This window comes from Nilaparvata lugens, chromosome 13 (assembly GCF_014356525.2).
Source record: "Nilaparvata lugens isolate BPH chromosome 13, ASM1435652v1, whole genome shotgun sequence".
Classification (NCBI taxonomy): Eukaryota; Metazoa; Arthropoda; class Insecta; order Hemiptera; family Delphacidae; genus Nilaparvata; species Nilaparvata lugens.
The window spans coordinates 10,285,401-10,306,376 of NC_052516.1; the positions used below are offsets into that span (position 1 = coordinate 10,285,401).

Consider the following 20,976-nt stretch of genomic DNA (forward strand, 5'->3'; position numbering starts at 1 on the left):
ATGTTTATATGCGTATATGTTGCGCATCTACGGCGAAACGCGGTAATAGATTTTCATGAAATTTGACAGGTACCGTATGTTCCTCTTTTAATTGCGCGTCGTCGTATATACAAGGTTTTTGGAAATTTTGCATTTCAAGGATAATATAAAAGGAAAAAGGAGCCTCCTTCATACGCCAATATTAGATTAAAAATCAGACTATAGAATTATTCATCATAAATCAGATGACAAGTGATTACACAGATGTGTTGAGATGCCAGTCTATTACTGTATTTCCATAAGGTCTATAGTTTCAATCAGATACTTGAGGATGAGAATACTGCGTGAGGTCTACTGTTCACAGAACTACTAGCTTCTCTACTATTTGAAAATTATAATTCATTCAACATTATTCAGTTCATTTAATCATTTTTTTATTTTATTTTCAATCACCTATTAAATTTGTTTTTCAACTGTGAAAATATTGATACTGATGGGCACGCATCATAAAAAATATTGAAACCCTATCTTTTAGAAATAGACATGGCCAGAGACCTGTGTAATGTGTAATGAATGCAATGAAACATCCACTTGTCAGCTGATTGATTATGATTAATTCTATAGTCTGATTAATCCTATCTTCAAAGTAGATGATGTATATAGTGATATCAGAGTATGGAGGAATTCCTTTTCTTTCCATATTATCCTTAAAATGCAAAATTATAGGCTAGCAGGTAACCAGTGCTCCGCATTAAAAACTTGATAACTGAAAACTTGACCTATTGTAATCTCGAAGAATTTTAAATAGGCTCATAACCATCCTCGGTAAATTAATAATCTAAATGCAAAATTTCAAGTTGATCAGTTGAGTAGTTGAGACGTGATGATGCGTCGTCATTCGTGAATTTCCTATCCCATACGTGATAAGCCAATTCTATCCTTTATTATATTATACAAATAAATTTTATTTCCATTAATATACAAGTAATCTAACAAACAATCTAATCAATAAAATGTACATAATATTCAAAAACACAATATATGAAATTTACTACAAATATAAATAAATTGCATTTTTTTCGGAAATTAACCTACTCAACTATGGGAAACCCATGTTCTAGAGAAGGTAAATTATAGGTGACACAAATAATAATGATAATAATGATTTTATTTATCAGAAAAACTCATAATACAATAATTTGTAATAATGCAATACAACAAATAATAACAATTGAAAAAATTAATATTAATGAATCCTTCTGATTAAATTACACATATGCAAGGCTTCAAAGCTTGACCGCATATGGGAGTATCTACAAAAATAAAAAAAAACACTTTGATAACAGTACACTGCTAATACAAAAAATACTAATAAAAATAATAATAATAAAAATAAAAGATGACCATTCACTTGACTTTTTCCACTACCAGCTATACATACATACATATATATATATATTATATATATATATATATATATATATATATATATATATATATATATATATAATATATATATATATATATATATGCACATATACATACATACACATATTACATACTTATAAAAATGGCATCCAATCACAACATAACAATAATATTCAGGAATTAAACCAATTTTACACTATTTGTTCAAAATTTACCTTATTGGAAACTATCAATGTCATTAGAAATCCAAAGCTAAAAACTATTAATTATACAGTTATATTATACATACTTTCTACATCTTCTTCACTCAGATTTAATAGGAAAGTCTTCAAATTACGCTTGAACAGCTGTAGTGAGCCACTATGCAGCTGTGGTGCAAGTCGAATCTATTTGAATTAGATAAATTTTATATAGAATAAAAACCCATGTTTTGATTTTCAACCAATATATTATTGCTCTTCAAAAAAATATTTTGATTTTCAACCAATATATTATTGCTCTTCAAAAAACTATTTTGATTTTCAACCAATATATTATTGTTTGATTGTATGGGAAGAGATGCTGTGTTATTTCTCAATAATTGAAAGAATAAGTCCTTGATGTTGTCAATACCACTATATTTGTTCAAAATCAATTTAAATCAACATCATCTCATCTGAATCTGTGGCTGGTGTTGCCATGAAACCTGATTCTGTAATTTAAATTGGGTTTTAACAAATAATATAGTGATAATTTAACAACAATCAATTATTATTATTATTAAACGAAAATCCAAATTAAATGCTGTAATTCACCCCGAAGACTTCTGCTACTGCAAATATTGACAACAGGGTAAACAGCTAGATGGAAATTCGATGAGCGCTACTATTCAAAAATTATTTGTCAGCCCGGGAATGAAATAATTTTTGAATAGTAGCGCTCATCGAATTTCCATCTAACTGTTTACCCTGTTGTCAATATTTGCAGTAGCAGAAGTCTTCGGGGTGAATTACAGCATTTAATTTGGATTTTCGTTTAATAATAATTAATTTCATTAGCATTTGAATAATTGCAATATATCAGTAATTTCCATCTGTAACAACAATCAATTGATAAAATAATTTGACAATATTCAACATAATTTGACAACATCAACATCTTATTTTTTTAAATTTATTGATCTTCAAAAATATTTCGATTTTCAACCAGTATAAAATGTATCTATTGTGTGATTTTTCCACAGAGAGGAAACCACAAGGAAATCTGCTGAACTTGACATGAATCGCTGGGATCCAAATGGGAATTCGATGATCGGCAACAAACAAAGAAGAAAACTCCGAGGAGGAGGAGGATGGGGAAGGAGAGGAGGAGGAGGAGGAGGAGGAGGAGGATGGGGAAGGAGAGGTGGAGGAGGATGGGGAAGAGGAGGAGGAGGAGGAGGGAGAGGAACAATGCTAGGAGAGGAATTCGCTGAACAGTGGCTGAGTAAAAACAGGTGAGTTCATAATATATTCATTATTACTGATTTCCATTCACAATTTTCATAAAAACTCGCTTGTCAAAAACATTCTCCAGCGTGGTGGGTTGATCAAAAGGTTTTCCTGTTATTCGGAACTGAGAGAAACAATTATTTCAGAAACATTTTCAAACAGAATGATTCCTTGTTATTTATTCGAAACTGGGAGAGAAATTTTGCGAACGTTGTATAAGAGTGTTAAGCTCACCAGTGGAGATTCACGTAGTTTTTGTTTTATTTATTCATTTATTTATTGGATAGAGTAAACAATACAGTAGTCGGAAAAGAAAAAAACAGGCTATTGCCCAAAACTTCTTCAATTTCCTTATTTTGTTTTAAATTGTCCTTGTGATGAGCAAATCTACATCTCCGTTTGGAACTTTCAATAAAATCAACTATTTCAAATTGAAGCAACAGAGATTAGATAAATTAGAGATTGGTAATCAGTTGAGGGGTCACTCTGTATTATATACCAGTCTCTAAAACTTGACAGTAGTTGTTTGTTTTTGTGACATACTGTTTCATGAGAGTAAGTTTTTTGCATTTATTTTTATATTTATGTATTGTCAATTATTTTGCCATAGACAATTCCCATTTATTCAACGTGTAATCTGTAGTTTTAATATCTGTCTTGTCTTAACAGTTTCAAGAAGGCGAGTCCTTTTGAATTCTATTTTATATTTAAATAGGCTACACTATGAATTGACTGTTGTATTTCTCTGTCTTGTTCTAATTATTGTAGTTTTCTCTAAAAACTTCTCAGTAGAACTGAATAAGTTATAAACAACCTCTCATGGTACAATCTGTTTAATTTTTAGTAAGAAATTAAACAACTGGTTTAAATATCACAATAAATTGAAATAACTGGAACTCATACTCATTTTTCTTTATAAGTTGTGGGTGTGAAATTTAAATACTATCTACATATTTTGTATGGAGGTTTCAATGTAAGGTTATTAAAATTACTATTTACTAGTCGTTTAAAGCTAGTCATAATAATCATTATAAAATAGAAACTCAGGAAGTGAAAGTGCAAATTTTTAGTGAGAAAACATGAAGAACCCAATATATAACCTATAAACTTGTGAGGGTTGATAGGAAATTGCATTGGGTAATACGGCAATGCAGAACATCCAAAAGGATCTCTCTGCCAATAAAAGCTAAATAATCATTATTCCAGCCATTATTTGTAATACAGTTTATTTTTATAATACAAAAGGCAGTATCTCTATTTGCAGTGATAGCATTTCTCAAGTATCTTATAATAAATTATCTAAATTAATTCACAATAATATACAGTTTTGGGCTTCAAGCCTGTTGTTCCTTTATTAATCATTCATGAGTTCAGAATGATAAATTATGATGTTGCTTTTCATGACGAAACAAAATATAATAACTCTGTTGCAGTTCTGACACTGTGTTACTTGTAAATATTTGAAAAAACACTTACTTTTTTGGAGTATTGAGGAATGCATTTCACTCCTGAAGAGTGGAATGAGGCTGATGAAGCTCCTCTTCAGGAGTGAAATGTATTCCTCAATACTCCAACAAAAGTAAGTGTTTTTTCAAATATTTACAAGTAACACAGTGTCTGAACTGCAACAGAGATAAATATATGATTTTCAATGTAATAAATATAAATAAATAATTCAAGTTCGGTATCCAGTACTGTCCATTTTTGTAGATCTATATAAAAAAAATCGTTGCAAAATAATAAACGCGCCAGGAAAAAATAAATCTTCCCAACTTTAATATTTCTACTAATTTCAAAAATTTCCCTCCAGTCTAAAGGCATTATTTTCTCTTCAAGGTATATCATAACCACTTCTAAATATACTGTAGGCTTTTATCATTCATCTATAGTGAGGTTCACGTTATAATGGCAGTGTTTGATTAGCGATGGTATTGCTATCTTGTCTATCATTCAACAGTGCAGATAGCGCTATCTCTTGCTCGCTTTGCTCTGTTGCCAGATCGTCTTTTTTTTTAATATTTTTATTCAACACAGTACACTTTATAATATACAGATGAATGACGTCAGGTCTTAATAAGTAAAAATAATAAGTACACAATAAAAAACACACATGGAAGACTAGAGTAGGCCTACCTACAAACTATGCTACCTTTTATCACTAAAATCCTTCACACTGTAGTAGGCTTGTGAAACCAGGAATTTATACACTTTACTCTTGAAAACTTTTATATCAGACAAGGACTGCAGCTCGGTAGTTAAGTTGTTAAACAACTTAGCTCCAATATAGGAGGGCATTTTCTCGTACAGCTGCAGTCGGTGTTGTCTCAAAGACAGTTTATTCCTTCCTCTGGTGTTATAAGTGTGGATATCAGCAATTGTATTTAGATCAGATAAATGCTTATGAGTAAAAATTAACAGTTTGAAGATATAAATTGATGGTAGCGTAAGTATATTCAAGTCCACAAAAGCCTCTCTACACGAATCATTAAACCCAAGACCAGCCAGGTAGCGGATTGCTCTTTTTTGAAGCTTGAATACCCTTTGGAAGTGAATATTTGGACACCCACCCCACAATTCAATACCATACGCTGCATGGGAAACAAATAAGGCAAAATAAACCATTCTTGAAACGGATAAAGGTACTAATTTCACCATATTTCTTAATACAAATAAGCCTTTGCTTAATCTATTTATTAATTAATTTATATATGTTAAATTTATTTGTTTAATTTATATTAATTTTTAAAATGTAGAATTAATAATTATTAAATTTATTATGTTTTAATTTATATTAATTTTTAAGATGTAGAATTAATAATTATTAAATTTATTATGTTTTAATTTATATTAATTTTTAAAATGTAGAATTAATAATTAATCAACATAATATTTAATCTTGATTAAGAAAATTCATTATGAAATTATTGAAAAATATAATTTCTTTCTCAATAAAATATTATTGATCATTTTAAACGAGAATGAACAGTTAATATTACATCAATAAACCTGTATCAGCTACCGTCTATAGAAGGTATTGACAAGACAGAGGATCGGCAACGTTTTTCTCCTATCTTTCTCCACTGCCATTATAACGTGGATTTCACTATAGAAATATTCAACATTTTCATTAAGGAATTGGAACCCCAATATATTGCAACGTACCCATCTGTTGTAGAGATCTAAATTGTTAACAATCATACAGCTGACAGCTCTCTCCAATTTTCCTGTGCATCTTTCTCTTTTGGTTCTTTGAATACAATAATTAATTCTGTATCATTTCTGAGCTGTGAAGATATTAATAAAAGGGTACCTATTGAATAATATTATTATTTATACCTACTGGATTATCATATTTTGCCCAAAAACTTCAGGGGTTTCAACATTAAAATATAGTGGTAAGTTTTAAACTCTAATAGTCACTTAATATATACTATCTATTAAATATATCCAGAACATTTTCTGTGAATATTATGAGACTGATCATCTTCAAAAATAATTTTCCACTCCGTTGTATTTTCATAATCATAAAATTGAACTTGTCTTTTTTCTTCAGGGCTACTTATAATATAAATAAAAATATAAATCTTCAAGACTTAATAAGACTCCGTATTCAAGACTTGAATATGGCATTAGTGTCCCAAACATGTTGTGACGAAATAATTTAAAAGGGTACTGAGATTTATATTTTTATTTATAAAATTGAACATTTGATTTTATAGTGCATCAAAATACACCTACGTATTTATCTCTTTCACCTCAAAATATTCTGTCACACCATTGAAACCATATATTATCGTTCAAAAGATAATTGATGAATTATATGTATCCATAATTTTAAAACAACTACAGTCTCTACCATAACCTTAATGAAATATCATATCTCACTCACAAGCTTCGAGCTCATGTAGACGTCACTCTCAGCAATTTAATTATTCTTATAATATAACTAGTATTAGTTATATTATAAGAATAGCTATTATTCACTAATCTATAGTGAGGTCCACGTTATAATAGTAGTGGGGAATGTCCATAGACTGTACATTCTTGTTTAAAATGATCAATTTTATTTTACGTCAAGAAGAACCAACTGTTTTCAATTATAAAATAAATTTTCATCATTGAGATTAAATATTATGTTGAATTATTATATTTCTACATTGTTGAAAAAGATTTGACAACGTAATGGAGCTAGAAAATGACGGCGCTGTCTGCTTTGTCAAATGATAGACAAATATAGCAACACTAATGTTAATTAAATACTAAGATTATAACGTAAAGCTCACTATAGTACTTAATTTTGAAAATAAAAATTGATATTTATATGTTTTGTGTGCTTGTTTTTCTGACGAATAAATTGCTAAAATTAGCTTACAAGGTAATAAAGATCATTTATTCATTCATTCATTTAAGCTATGGCTCAAAAATTTCAAAGTTTATTCAATATTTTCCAAGTTCTTGACTTGAGACTATATACAGTGGATTTTTTTAGTTAATTTCCTATATTACCATTCTAAATTCAAAATCTTATAGTATTATTTTGGAATCAAAATGTATGTGTTTAAAACTGCTGAAGAATCATAACCTCTTTTGGACTAATATGCAATCAAAATTCGGGAATGGAATAGTAAGGGGGGCTATAAGCCTGTTTTTTGGTTTCCAATCATTTTATGATTAAGTTGTTTTGTCATTCTGTTAAATAAATAATAAAAACAGTAAAAGTGTACTGTAACCTGTACCGAACCCAAAGTGTACTGCAACCCATATTATTCCATGATATTGTACTTATTTTAGAGTAGTATCTTTTCAAATTGTATTGTATGTATAACATTTGTTGTATATTGTGACGATGGTAATGCTTCTGAAGACCTTAGAAACGGTTAAAATAAAACTTATTCTATTCTACTGAAGTTTTAAATTTTTCTCTACAGAATGGAAATCTCACAAACAATGTGGAAGCAACTGAAGATGGGATGTGAGCTGAGGCTGAAGAAACTCTCAAGCCAGGAAATAAATTGTTTGAGGTAATCATTTTTTTTATTTTTGAGTAGTACCGTATCTATTTAGTATTTAATTAAATAAGTCCATAAAAGGGATCATTAAAGTGAAGCCCACTGGGACACGTCAAAAAAGTAAAAGAAAAACAACTGCCCAGAGGCAGAAATCAAATAAGAAATTAGGCACTCACCACACTGCTCTCCAACATAAAGAACTCACGGAGTGAGTACAGAGGGTGATCCGTCAGCAGGCTCCTCAGAGCCCCTCGAAACCGCACAGCAGGCAGATCCCTGGCCAACAGAGGCAGCCTATTATAGAGGCTGATAGACATTTGGGTATATGGTGTCACTTTTTCATGTCTTGGATAACGGGTTTAGACATTAATGCTTATATTTACTTATAGTAGAATGTAGCTGCTTGAATTGCTGTTAAAAATTATATTTTTATTGTAGTTTGAATGATTTTTCAGTTGCAGATTAATTAGTTTCAGCTGGAACAGTTGATAGTTCTTCTTTTCTGTTGTTGAGTTGGTGCTATAATGTACTAAATATCGGGGCACCGAGCTTCGCTCGTTATTTTTATTTATTGATAAACAGATCATAATATTCTCTAAAATGATCGTGTTCATAATTCACAGCTGGCAATAAGTCATCTTATGAATTTCGGGGATGAGATATTTTGATTTTTCACGTACTCGCTCACTCACTGTTTTACTATTCACAGCTGTTTCAGCCAAGGATGAATTATCCTTTTAATGTCGTTCAGCGAGTTTTCCCAAGGATGAGACCTAGTGCAATCGAATCTTTATATCATAAACCTACCATGTTCCAAATTTCGTGAAAATCACTAGAGCCGTTTTCGAGATCCGTTGAACATAAATAACCAGATATAAAAATAACCATATATATAAATACAGAAATTTCTCGCTTAATATACTAGGATAGATAAAGATAGTGTACCATAGTGAGGTCCTCGTTATGATGACAGTATTTGATTAACATTGGTTTTGCTATCCTTGTCTATCATTCCACAAAGCAGATATTGCTATCCTATTGTAGCTCCTCAACGTTGGCAAATCGTATTACAACAATGTAGAAATATAATTAATTAAAGAAATCTTTATTCTTAATATTATAAAAATGTTTTATTAATCAATTAAAGAAATCTTTATTCTCAATTATAAAAATGTTTTATTAATCATTGAAAAATATATTTTCTTTACAATTCTTATTCTATTTTAGAGGCACAAATGCATTCTATTTATATTTTTTCTGATGGTGATGCCCATATCAGGTCTGCGGGACATTCATAATGACATTTCTTGATTATATTTACTTATTTATTGGATAGAGTGAACAATACAGTAGTCGGGAAAGAAAAAACAGGCTATTGCCCAAAACTTCTTCAATTTCCTAAAATTGTCTTAAATTGTCCAATGGTTATGTCCATTTCAAATTTATACACTAAATAATCAATCTGAGTAGGTATACAAATCAGAATAAAACAAAAAATCAATACTCTTCAATGTTTGATTCCATTACGAACTGCTTGTTAAATAATCACTTTGAACAATTAATTACGACATAGCAGTCAGGTATTTGTAAATAAAAGCTATTAGCTTCTACTTACATTAGTGTAGCGCTTTCGGACACTAGTTCCTTCATCAACACTGGCTGTCACTTCCCGGCTGAAGTGACAGCCAGTGTTGATGAAGGAACTAGTGTCCGAAAGCGCTACACTAATGTAAGTAGAAGCTAATAGCTTTTATTTATAAATACCTGACTGCTATGTCGTAATTAATTGTTCAAAGTGATTAAAAAATCAATGTTGTACTTTTCTATTACAAATATTGAACTCTACATAATGTAAGTATGTACAATAAAGATGATAAAACTTGATAAGGAAATTGGATTTAAATACGTGAAAAAGGTGTCATTCTAAATATTATTAGAGCAATATTATAATCACTATCGTTCAATTTGAAAGGAATTTGAAAAAAACAAAATCAAATTTGAGACGCATGATATTAACTCCAGAATATTGTGTGTACAATTTTCAGTACTCAACTTATATCTGCAGTCAAGTAGATAAGAATTCAATAAAATATTTTTCCTAATAAATAATCGATTAAGGAAGGAATTCATAATATTCAATAAAGTAGCGTCCAGTTGGACTCACTCCCACTTGAAATGCCCTCTTAGTTAAGCGCCGTTGTCATGGCAACCTAAAAGCGTTGTCACGCTACCGTTCTGACGTCACAATCTAGGCATAGAGCATGCGCAATGAACAGCTCACACGGTTGCTGTGGTAACCAAGCTTCGAGAAGAAATGATTGGCTGAAATTCACATCCCGGTTTTTACAAAAATCACGCATCTTATTCTGTTGCCAATACCATGTAGAAAATGAATAGAATGTCTCATTATATGGTGAAGGAAGATTCAGTTTTAACTGTCAGGATTCTATGCATCTTTTTCTGTCATGTGTGAGATTCACTGTGAACTGTCATAAATGTAATAATACATTTATGCTTCTCATTCAACCAACGAATTCTAAATTTAGTTTCTTCTTCTTCTTCTTCTTCTTCTTCTTCTTCTTCTTCTTCTTCTTCGTCTTCTTTATACTAAATAGTTCATTCATGTACAGTGCTATTTTGTTTTGTGCCACTATGGGTCTTGTTTGACTCAGTGGAAATTGTCATATTGTATAAATAAATAAATGAATGACAATGATAGTAAATTGAATCCTAGTGTAGGCTAGAGTAATATTAATAATTTTTATGAATGAAAACGACAGGTGGAAACCCATTTTGCCTCTTTCACACAATGCACTACTTTCAATGTATTATACAATTTGAAATACAAAGTAAATGTGAAAGAATTATACAATTAATATAGAAGAATGCAAATAATAACTGAAGTAATAGCAAACAATAATAATTTATTATAAGAATAATCATCAAACAAAATATAATTACATTTTTTTCTATGTATTTCATATGACATGCAGTAAAATATATCTCATATTTTGAGATATGAGATATATTTGACTGCATGTCGTGTGAAATACATAGAAAAAAATGTGTTAATACATTGCAGCTTGGAATGGATCAAGAAAGCATCACCTAAAAACCTAAAATAGAATTTATAACCGATACATATAAAAAGAAAAGAAGAAAGAATGGCTGTGTAAAATAAAAAATGAAAGGAAAAGGTTAATGAAATAATAATAGAAAATAGGATAAATTAGAGCACAGATCTAATGCTAAATGCTACCCAACTAAATTCTATGAGATTTTAGGTTAGGCTCGCACCAGTTAGTCAAGACAAGACAAGACATGATCAGACACGTTTAGTCACAATACTTCACACAGCTGCTTATTTATTTAATATTTTACAAAGGCGACTTTGTAGAAGTATTTTAAGCCTAGGTGATGATGATGGGATGAATGATAATACAATGAAGGTAGAGTTATGAATGAATAAACATTATAGGTTATGCTATCCACTTGAATTGATTTGAGTCCACTTTTCAGTCTAGAAATAAATAAACTAGAAATTTTTAATTTGATTTGATTAAAAACCGAATATAATAGAATGATTACATTCAATAAACTCTCAGAACTTGAAAATATTTAGTAATTAAGAAAAGTTTTAAACCAGAAATAAAACACAAACAGTGTGAGTTGCGCCATAAGCAACAATGTGAAGTATTGTGACTAAACGTGTGTCTTGTCTTTTCTTGACTAACTGGTGTGTGCCTAGCCTTACGGAATTTGGAGTAGATATTTTATTAAAGGCTAGATTAATCAAAGAGGAGGATATTCTTTACATTTTTTGATATTTGCTTCGATTATTTATTAAAGAAAAGGATATTTATCTATGTTTGATTGGATTTCTGAAATAGTTATGTAGTTTTCAACGAACGTACGGTAATCTGCTCAAAAACCGCCAGTTCATGTAGATAGGGGTACGGTACAACACAATAATGCTAGAATATATTATATTCATTCCAAATTACATCAATTCATTTTATATATTTAAATAATTCTTCAGGTCACAATTTAATAATTGTAAAATCATTTTTACTTTCCTTGCCCTATTACCATAGGTAAGGAAAGTATTGCTTTCCGAAAAAAATTAAGGTACCCCAATTTCTAAATTTCTATACGTTTGAAGGTCCCCTGAGTCCAAAAAACTGGTTTTTGGGTATTGATCTGTATGTGTATGTGTGTGGGTGTATGAGTTTATGTGCGTCTGTGTACACGATATCTCATCTCCCAATTAACGGAATGACTTGAAATTTGGAACTTAAGGTCCTTTCACTATAAGGATCCGACACGAACAATTTCGATCAAATGCAATTCAAGATGGCGGCTAAAATGGCGAAAATGTTGTCAAAAACAGGGTTTTTCGTGATTTTCTCGGAAACGGCTCCAACGATTTTGATCAAATTCATACATAAAATAGTCATCGATAAGCTCTATCAACTGCCACAAGTCCCATATCTGTAAAAATTTCAGAAGCTCCGCCCATCAATGCAGATAGAATCCCAATTATCAGGCTTCAGATACAATTGAAACAAAAAAAAAATCAAGTGGAGTAGATTGAGCATGAAAATCTCTACAATTAATGTTCAGTAACATTTTCACCTAAAATTGAAAATAAGCTTTAAATTTGAGAAAATGTGATTATTCAATTGCAAATTATTGTTGATTCTATTAAATCATTCGATAGCAGACCTCATGAGTGTCTCCAGCGTTATTACCCAGTCACCAGCTGGCTCAAATCACTGAATAGTAGACTTGAGATGCGCGGGAACACTAGCGTCAGGTGATCAATTTTCATAACGACAAAGAAAGTTGTGTGAGTGCGCCACACCAGATTTTTTTTTTATTAAATCCATTGGTATTTTGTTAGATTTATGTTGTAATCTGGATAAATAATAAGTATAATCGTTGGAATACACAAAGTGTCAAATTATATTTGTCTGATGAAGCGAAGAAAAATTTCTGATAAAATAATTCAATAATGTTTGAGTATGCTGTTATATACTAAGCAGGCCCGCATATTTAAAATAACGTACTTTGAATAATGAACAACAAACTCTAATACCTAGAATATGAAGATATAATAGATTCAATGATAAACTTATTAAGAAAGATAAATAATGAAACAACAAACTCAAATATGAAGATATAATAAATTCAATGATAAACTTATTAAGAAATAATTTTAAAATATTTCCTCACATTTCCCCCACGCTGTTTTTATTTGAACATATTTTTCTGTTTTTCAAAATACATTTGCTATCAATATTATCAATTTATTCTATACTCATGTTTTCATTAGAGCACTTTAATAATGAACTGTATGAAATTAATATGGGAAGATTCCTTTCTCTCTTTAGATGAATTTAATGTTTTTCACTCATTTTTCTGTTTGAACATTCGATATAAATTATTATTTATTCTGCATATTACCATAGAGAAACAATAGCATAAGTTGCGCTATTGTTTTTCTATGATAATACTCACAAGTTCGAAACAATTACCCAAGATCCAAACAACATAAAATTCTCTCAATGGTAGGATATTAATTAATTATTCTTTATTCGATCTTATTGAAATTTTATTGAAACTGAGAAATGTCCTGTTTGACTTTTATTCTTCTTTACTAAAAATTCCAAACTTTCAGCTAGATCTAATTTTATTTATTTTATTCATTTACAATGCAAATGACACTAATGTAATAACATTGAAAGATAAAATAATAAGGTAGTCCTTGTGCTAATTTTCTTCCAAATTTATAGGTGACAAAGTCCAAGATAAGGTTAAAATTTCACGTGTACAATTTTTATAAAATTTTGATTCAAAATAAACACATTAATTCAGTTTTATTTAATTTTTATCACATTAATACTATCCATTATTTTGTGCCTTTATATCCTTGTATCTGCTGTTTAAAACTTCTAAAACTTATTACTCAAATTAATGCCAATAAATTACGATTTAAGCTCAAATTTATAAACTTTGTTTGCTCTACATGAGGTAGTTTAACTTATTTAATGCTGTACCTACAGTGTACACCAAACTAATATTTATTTATTTCCTGAAACGATTATAATTCTCCTGAACTTGATCCTAGTAAATTATTGTGATCAGTCAATTTAATGCTATTTTGAGTATATTTATTAATTCGTATAATCAATTCGATAGTTTGTGATGAGAAAAAAATATTGATTCATTCGTTTTGAAAATTAAATTTAATGTTATAAATTCGTGCAAAAATCATTATTTTTTATAGACAAAATCCGTTCCATTATTATTCTACTTCATCTTGTTGAAATTTTCATTGAACTAACAAGTTATTATTTTCTAAATGTATAATTTCCTTTCTATAATCATTATTTATTTGAAAATTTACATATTTTTATTAAAAATAAATATATTTCTCATATATTATGAGATATTCATAGATATTTTTCTCATATCATGTTGATATGAGTAACTTTTCTGATATAAATTCAAATGCCCACAAAAATTAATAATAGTACGGTATGTTGTATACTAATAAATGAATTTGTTGTTGGTTATCCATCTTGTTTTCACTATTATTATTTCACTTTTATTAATGAAAGAAGATATCTAATATATGAAGATATCTACCAACATTAGATAGACATTTTTCTCATTATCAGTTGAGAATGATATTGTTACTATCAATGTATAAATAAATAAACATTCTACAAAAATGTGAAGTATAAAATGATTAGCTGATCATTTATTAATTATAGTGTAATTAATAATGAAACTCAAGATTTCATCTAGAGAGTTTTGAGTAGCTTGTCAATTTTTTTTCAAGAGTAAAATCTATAAACATTCTACAAAAATGTGAAGTATAAAATGATTTGCTGATCATTAATAATTATTATAGTGTGATTAATAATGAAACTCAAGATTTCATCTAGAGAGTTTTAAGTAGCTTGTCAATTTGTTTTTCAAGAGTATAATCTTTATTATCTTGAATTTCCTCTAATAATTCAACAGTATAATTTAGCTTGAATGAATTTCTCTAAACTGGTTTTTCATGTTTTTAAAACTAGATAATAATTCTAGCGATAGGAAACTCCAATTACTTTTACTGTATAATTTGAGTGTAACTTGCAAAATGTGTTGGACTCATTCAAACATAATATTTTCATTCCCTTCACTTTTTCCACGATAATTTACTTTTAAATGTTTAAAACTGACATTAAATAATAATTTGGATAGCTTGATATGTTCTTCATAGGTATTTATACTTTGAATTAATCAGAATTGTTTATTTCTTGCTGTATTTATTTATTTATTAATTCAATCATTTAGAATTACACAACTTACAGAAAAGTACCACAGGCTAAATCGCCCAAAACGGTTCCAATTCTAATTTATACAACAGTCCAAATGTAGTTTATGTATCACTTCAAAATTCTTCGATTTACCATTCAAAACACATAATTAATCGCTCACAAATAATTTTTAAATTAAAAAAAGTTTTATTCTTTTAAAGTAGATTTTATAGTTGATTGAAGATTCTAGTTTCAACATTGGTAAGGTTAGCTTTCATGAGAAGATTATAGTATTCCTTCTTAACATCACAGACTTCAAGTTTAATTTTTTACATTAAAACAGAAGTGGTAATAAAAATGAACATTATAATACTATATTCCATAGGAGTTATTAAATTATATAGTATCATTACTTGAAAAATACATTATTTATAAAAAAAAATTCTAGTACCTAGACTATGTGATGCTTACAAATCTTCATTATTTATTTTTAATCTTTACCAAAAAATGTTTTTGAAATTGATTTACTGAGTTACCAAATCAAACGTGTGTTGGTCATTTTTCTGGATAAATAATTACAAATTTCCATTATTATCAAAGAAGCTTTATCAATAGGCCTATGTCAATTTTTAAGACTTTTCATAAGTTTAGATTACACTACTATATCAAGATTTTTCAAAACAGATAGTTATAACATATTTACTGATTTTTAACAACAATAATTTTCACTTTTTTCTCAACTTTATAAATGAACTATGTTCACATGTGTATGATTTATTTCATTACTTATCAGTGTAAATACATCTACTATTCCAAAGATCAACTCATATTTTAACCAACTTGTAAGATAATAATTAACGGGTCCATATAATTTATATATTTTTGCCAACTAATATAATATATAATATATATAATAATATAATATAATATATAAAATAATTTCTTCCACAACAAATAATATGTATTGAACAGCATAGAATTTTTGCTAATTCCTTTTGAAGCTCAGTAACACGATTGATCATCAGAAGAAACAGTTTATTCTGACTTCAGATTTATCAATCTAAACTTTTATTTTAATTTTTTCTTTGAATTAATATTTCATCTTATTTTTATGTATTGTTATGATTTTATTCTTATATAAAATAAAGCATTTATTTATTCAATCATTCAGAATTGCACAACTTACAAACCCAAAAAGGTTCCAATTCTAATTTAGGCTATACAACTGTCCAAAATAATGTAGTTGGGTTATGTATCACTTCAAAATTCTTCAATTTACAATAATTCAAAACACACTAATTCATCACACACAAATCATTTTTTAATTGAAAAATAGTTCTAAATTGAATTAAATTAATTACAATTAGTTGTAAAATTCCAAACTTTGAAAAAAATACTGGGATGAATACAATAATTAATAGGCCTATTCATGTTTCTAATCTTCAAAAAACTGTTGGCTTCAGTATAAAATTTTATTGAAATAATAACTTATATTTTTCAACTTTCACTTGCTACAGTTTAACTATAGTACCTACTAAGTCTTTTTCTATGATTATAAAACCGGTTTGAATGAGTAAATCCTAGTAATTTTACAAAACCTCTATAATATAATAAAATTATAATTAAATTAAAATTAAGTAAGAACACTAAAAGCTGCGTTTACACCAAAGTTATTAACAAAATGTTATAGATTCTATTAGATTGAACATAACTTATCATACACATGATGAACATATGTGTTTGTCAAGTTCCGTTCAATCTAATAGAATCCATAAGGATTAAGTTATTAACATTTTGTTAATTATTAACTTGGGTGTAATCGCAGCTTAAGTGCTCAATTCCAACTTCTTTTCTACCTGTTAAATAAAATTATGTATTTCTAAAATAAAAACATCATATTAGTGGCTTAAAATAACAGGGATTTGCTAATAATATGTTTAAAAAAACATTTACTGCTATTCGCTTTAAAATAACAAGAGATTTGGTTACAAGACTTGTTTGATAAATTTAATTCTTTATAAGTTTCAATGAAAAACAATATTTTGCAACTTTTGAACTTCTTCACAGATCTTTGATAAGTTTGAAACCCTTTTAAATAACCATAGCCTTCTTGTCATGACTGAGAGCTAAACAGTTATTCACTGTTGCGTGAATGAAAGAATACTAGACCTACAAGCAAAAACTCAACTCAACCTTTCTAAATAATTATTAATAACTTAACTCTAGGTCTAGTGGTTCAGAATCCTCCTAAAATTGTAGGTCCACTTATCTTTCATAATTTTATATACTGTATTACCTACCCAAGCACAAGCATGGAGCTATCTCTAAATCTTCATTAGAAAATTTATCAATCATTAGTCATTTTTATTTCATTCAGCAGAATAAAATACAAATTAGAACAGCTTTGAACAAATTTAATTCAGAACGACAGTCATTCGCTGAACAGATTCGATTCAGAATAAAAAATGAACTATACAATATTATAAAATGATTCTTTGTATTGATTGATACAATAAGTAAATCATCAAAATGATATAGAGAGAAAGAATAAAGTAACCTTGTGCTATTCCCATCCCAAATTTAGATAAGGTTACACATAGTCCGAAATATTTATTTATTATTATTTCATCACATTCCATCATAATATTGGGAATACTCCCATTTGATAGGTGATTTGTCAAATAATTGCATCCTTAGAACTAAGTAAGATTTTTAAAAGGGATTTTTAACAATAGGTTAAGTCTTGTAGTTGTTCACTTCACAAAATTTTCAGTCCTTAAAATAGTCCTAAAATGAACATATACATCTCTTCTCTAAATAATATAGATTAAGAATATAAATTATAACAACTAGTTTCAGTGTTCACACCATCTTCAGGTTATAAAATAAATATCAAATCTATATAAAAATATATAATAAATTTCAATTTTATATCCTTAGTCAATTATTTTATTATTTTTAAGTACTATAATTCTATTGCCTTTTTTCTTTAGGGCTACTTTTAATATAAATGAAAATATAAATGTCATTAGTAGCCGAAACATGTCATGTCAAAATAATTATTCAAATTGTACTCAGATTTATATTTTCATTTAAATGCCTACTATTTATCATATTTTTTAAATATACATCTCTATTAGGAGCTCTACCAATGTGAAACTTGAATTAGAAAAGGTTTGAACAAATAGAATTCAGAATAAAAAATAAACTATACAATATTATGAAATGAAACATATATATCTCTATTGGAGCTCAACCAATTTGAAACTTGAATTAGAATAGCTTTGAATGCAGAATAAAAAATGAACTATAAAATATTATAAAATGAAACATATATATCTCTATTGGAGCTCAACCAATTTGAAACTTGAATTAGAATAGCTTTGAATGCAGAATAAAAAATGAACTATAAAATATTATAAAATGAAACATATATATCTCTACTGGAGCTCAACCAATTTGAAACTTGAATTAGAATAGCTTTGAACAAATTGAATTCAAAATGAAACATATATATCTCTATTGGAGCTCAACCAATGTGAAACTTGGATTAGAATAGCTTTGAACAAATTGAATTCAAAATGAAACATATATCTCTATTAGAGCTCTACCAATGTGAAACTTGGATTAGAATAGCTTTGAACAAATTGAATTCAAAATGAAACATATATATCTCTATTGGAGCTCAACCAATTTGAAACTTGAATTAGAATAGCTTTGAATTCAGAATAAAAAATGAACTATACATATTATAAAATGATTCTTTGTATTGATTGATACAATAAGTAAATCATCAAAATGATATAGAGAGAAAGAATAAAGTAACCTTGTGCTATTCCCATCCCAAATTTAGATAAGGTTACACATAGTCCGAAATATTTATTTATTATTATTTCATCACATTCCATCATAATATTGGGAATACTCCCATTTGATAGGTGATTTGTCAAATAATTGCATCCTTAGAACTAAGTAAGATTTTTAAAAGGGATTTTTAACAATAGGTTAAGTCTTGTAGTTGTTCACTTCACAAAATTTTCAGTCCTTAAAATAGTCCTAAAATGAAACATATACATCTCTTCTCTAAATAATATAGATTAAGAATATAAATTATAACAACTAGTTTCAGTGTTCACACCATCTTCAGGTTATAAAATAAATATCAAATCTATATAAAAATATATAATAAATTTCAATTTTATATCCTTAGTCAATTATTTTATTATTTTTAAGTACTATAATTCTATTGCCTTTTTTCTTTAGGGCTACTTTTAATATAAATGAAAATATAAATGTCATTAGTAGCCGAAACATGTCATGTCAAAATAATTATTCAAATTGTACTCAGATTTATATTTTCATTTAAATGCCTATTATTTATTCTATTTTTCAAATATACACCTCTATTAGGAGCTCTATCAATGTGAAACTTGAATTAGAAAAGGTTTGAACAAATAGAATTCAGAATAAAAAATAAACTATACAATATTATGAAATGAAACATATATATCTCTATTGGAGCTCAACCAATTTGAAACTTGAATTAGAATAGCTTTGAATGCAGAATAAAAAATGAACTATAAAATATTATAAAATGAAACATATTATCTCTATTGGAGCTCAACCAATTTGAAACTTGAATTAGAATAGCTTTGAATGCAGAATAAAAAATGAACTATAAAATATTATAAAATGAAACATATATATCTCTATTGGAGCTCAACCAATTTGAAACTTGAATTAGAATAGCTTTGAACAAATTGAATTCAAAATGAAACATATATATCTCTATTGGAGCTCAACCAATGTGAAACTTGGATTAGAATAGCTTTGAACAAATTGAATTCAAAATGAAACATATATATCTCTATTGGAGCTCAACCAATGTGAAACTTGGATTAGAATAGCTTTGAACAAATTGAATTCAAAATGAAACATATATATCTCTATTGGAGCTCAACCAATTTGAAACTTGAATTAGAATAGCTTTGAATTCAGAATAAAAAATGAACTATACAATATTATAAAAGGAAACATATATATCTCTATTGGAGCTCAACCAATGTGAAATTCGAATTAGAATAGCTTTGAACAAATTGAATTCAAAATGAAACATATATATCTCTATTAGAGCTCTACCAATGTGAAACTTGGATTAGAATAGCTTTGAAAAAATTGAATTCATAATAAAAAATGAACTATACAATATTATAAAATGAAACTTATATATCTCTATTGGAGCTCAACCAATGTGAAACTTGAATTAGAATAGCTTTGAAAAAATTGAATTCATAATAAAAAATGAACTATACAATATTATAAAATGAAACATATATATCTCTATTGGAGCTCAACCAATTTGAAACTTGAATTAGAATAGCTTTGAACAAATTGAATTCAAAATGAAACATATACATCTCTATTGGAGCTCAACCAATTTGAAACTTGAATTAGAATAGCTTTGAATGCAGAATAAAAAATGAACTATAAAATATCATAAAATGAAATATATATAGGTATCTTTATTGAAGCCCAACCAATGTGAAATTCGAATTAGAATAGATTTGAACAAATTGAATTCAAAATGAAACATATATATCTCTATTAGAGCTCTACCAATGTGAAACTTGAATTAGAATAGGTTTGAACAAATTGAATTCAAAATGAAACATATATATCTCTATTGGAGCTCAACCAATTTGAAACTTGAATTAGAATAGCTTTGAATAAATTGAATTTAGAATAAAAAATGAACTATACAATATTATAAAATTGAAC

General features: G+C 28.1%; 1 protein-coding gene across 6 annotated transcripts in view; it reads left to right on the top strand.

Moving 5' to 3' along the window:
- Positions 1-20,976, top strand: part of LOC111062131 — a 108,180-nt gene that overhangs the window by 9,263 nt on the left and 77,941 nt on the right. For 5 of the 6 annotated variants that reach the window (XM_039439790.1, XM_039439791.1, XM_039439793.1 and 2 more), the window contains exons 3-4: positions 2,630-2,881; positions 7,805-7,897. In XM_039439790.1, coding sequence (XP_039295724.1) covers positions 2,664-2,881; positions 7,805-7,897 — 311 coding nt within the window. In that variant the 5' untranslated portion in view covers positions 2,630-2,663. Of the gene's footprint in view, positions 1-2,629; positions 2,882-3,349; positions 3,432-7,804; positions 7,898-20,976 lie in introns of those variants that run through there. The other variant, XM_039439794.1, reaches the window with a different exon arrangement.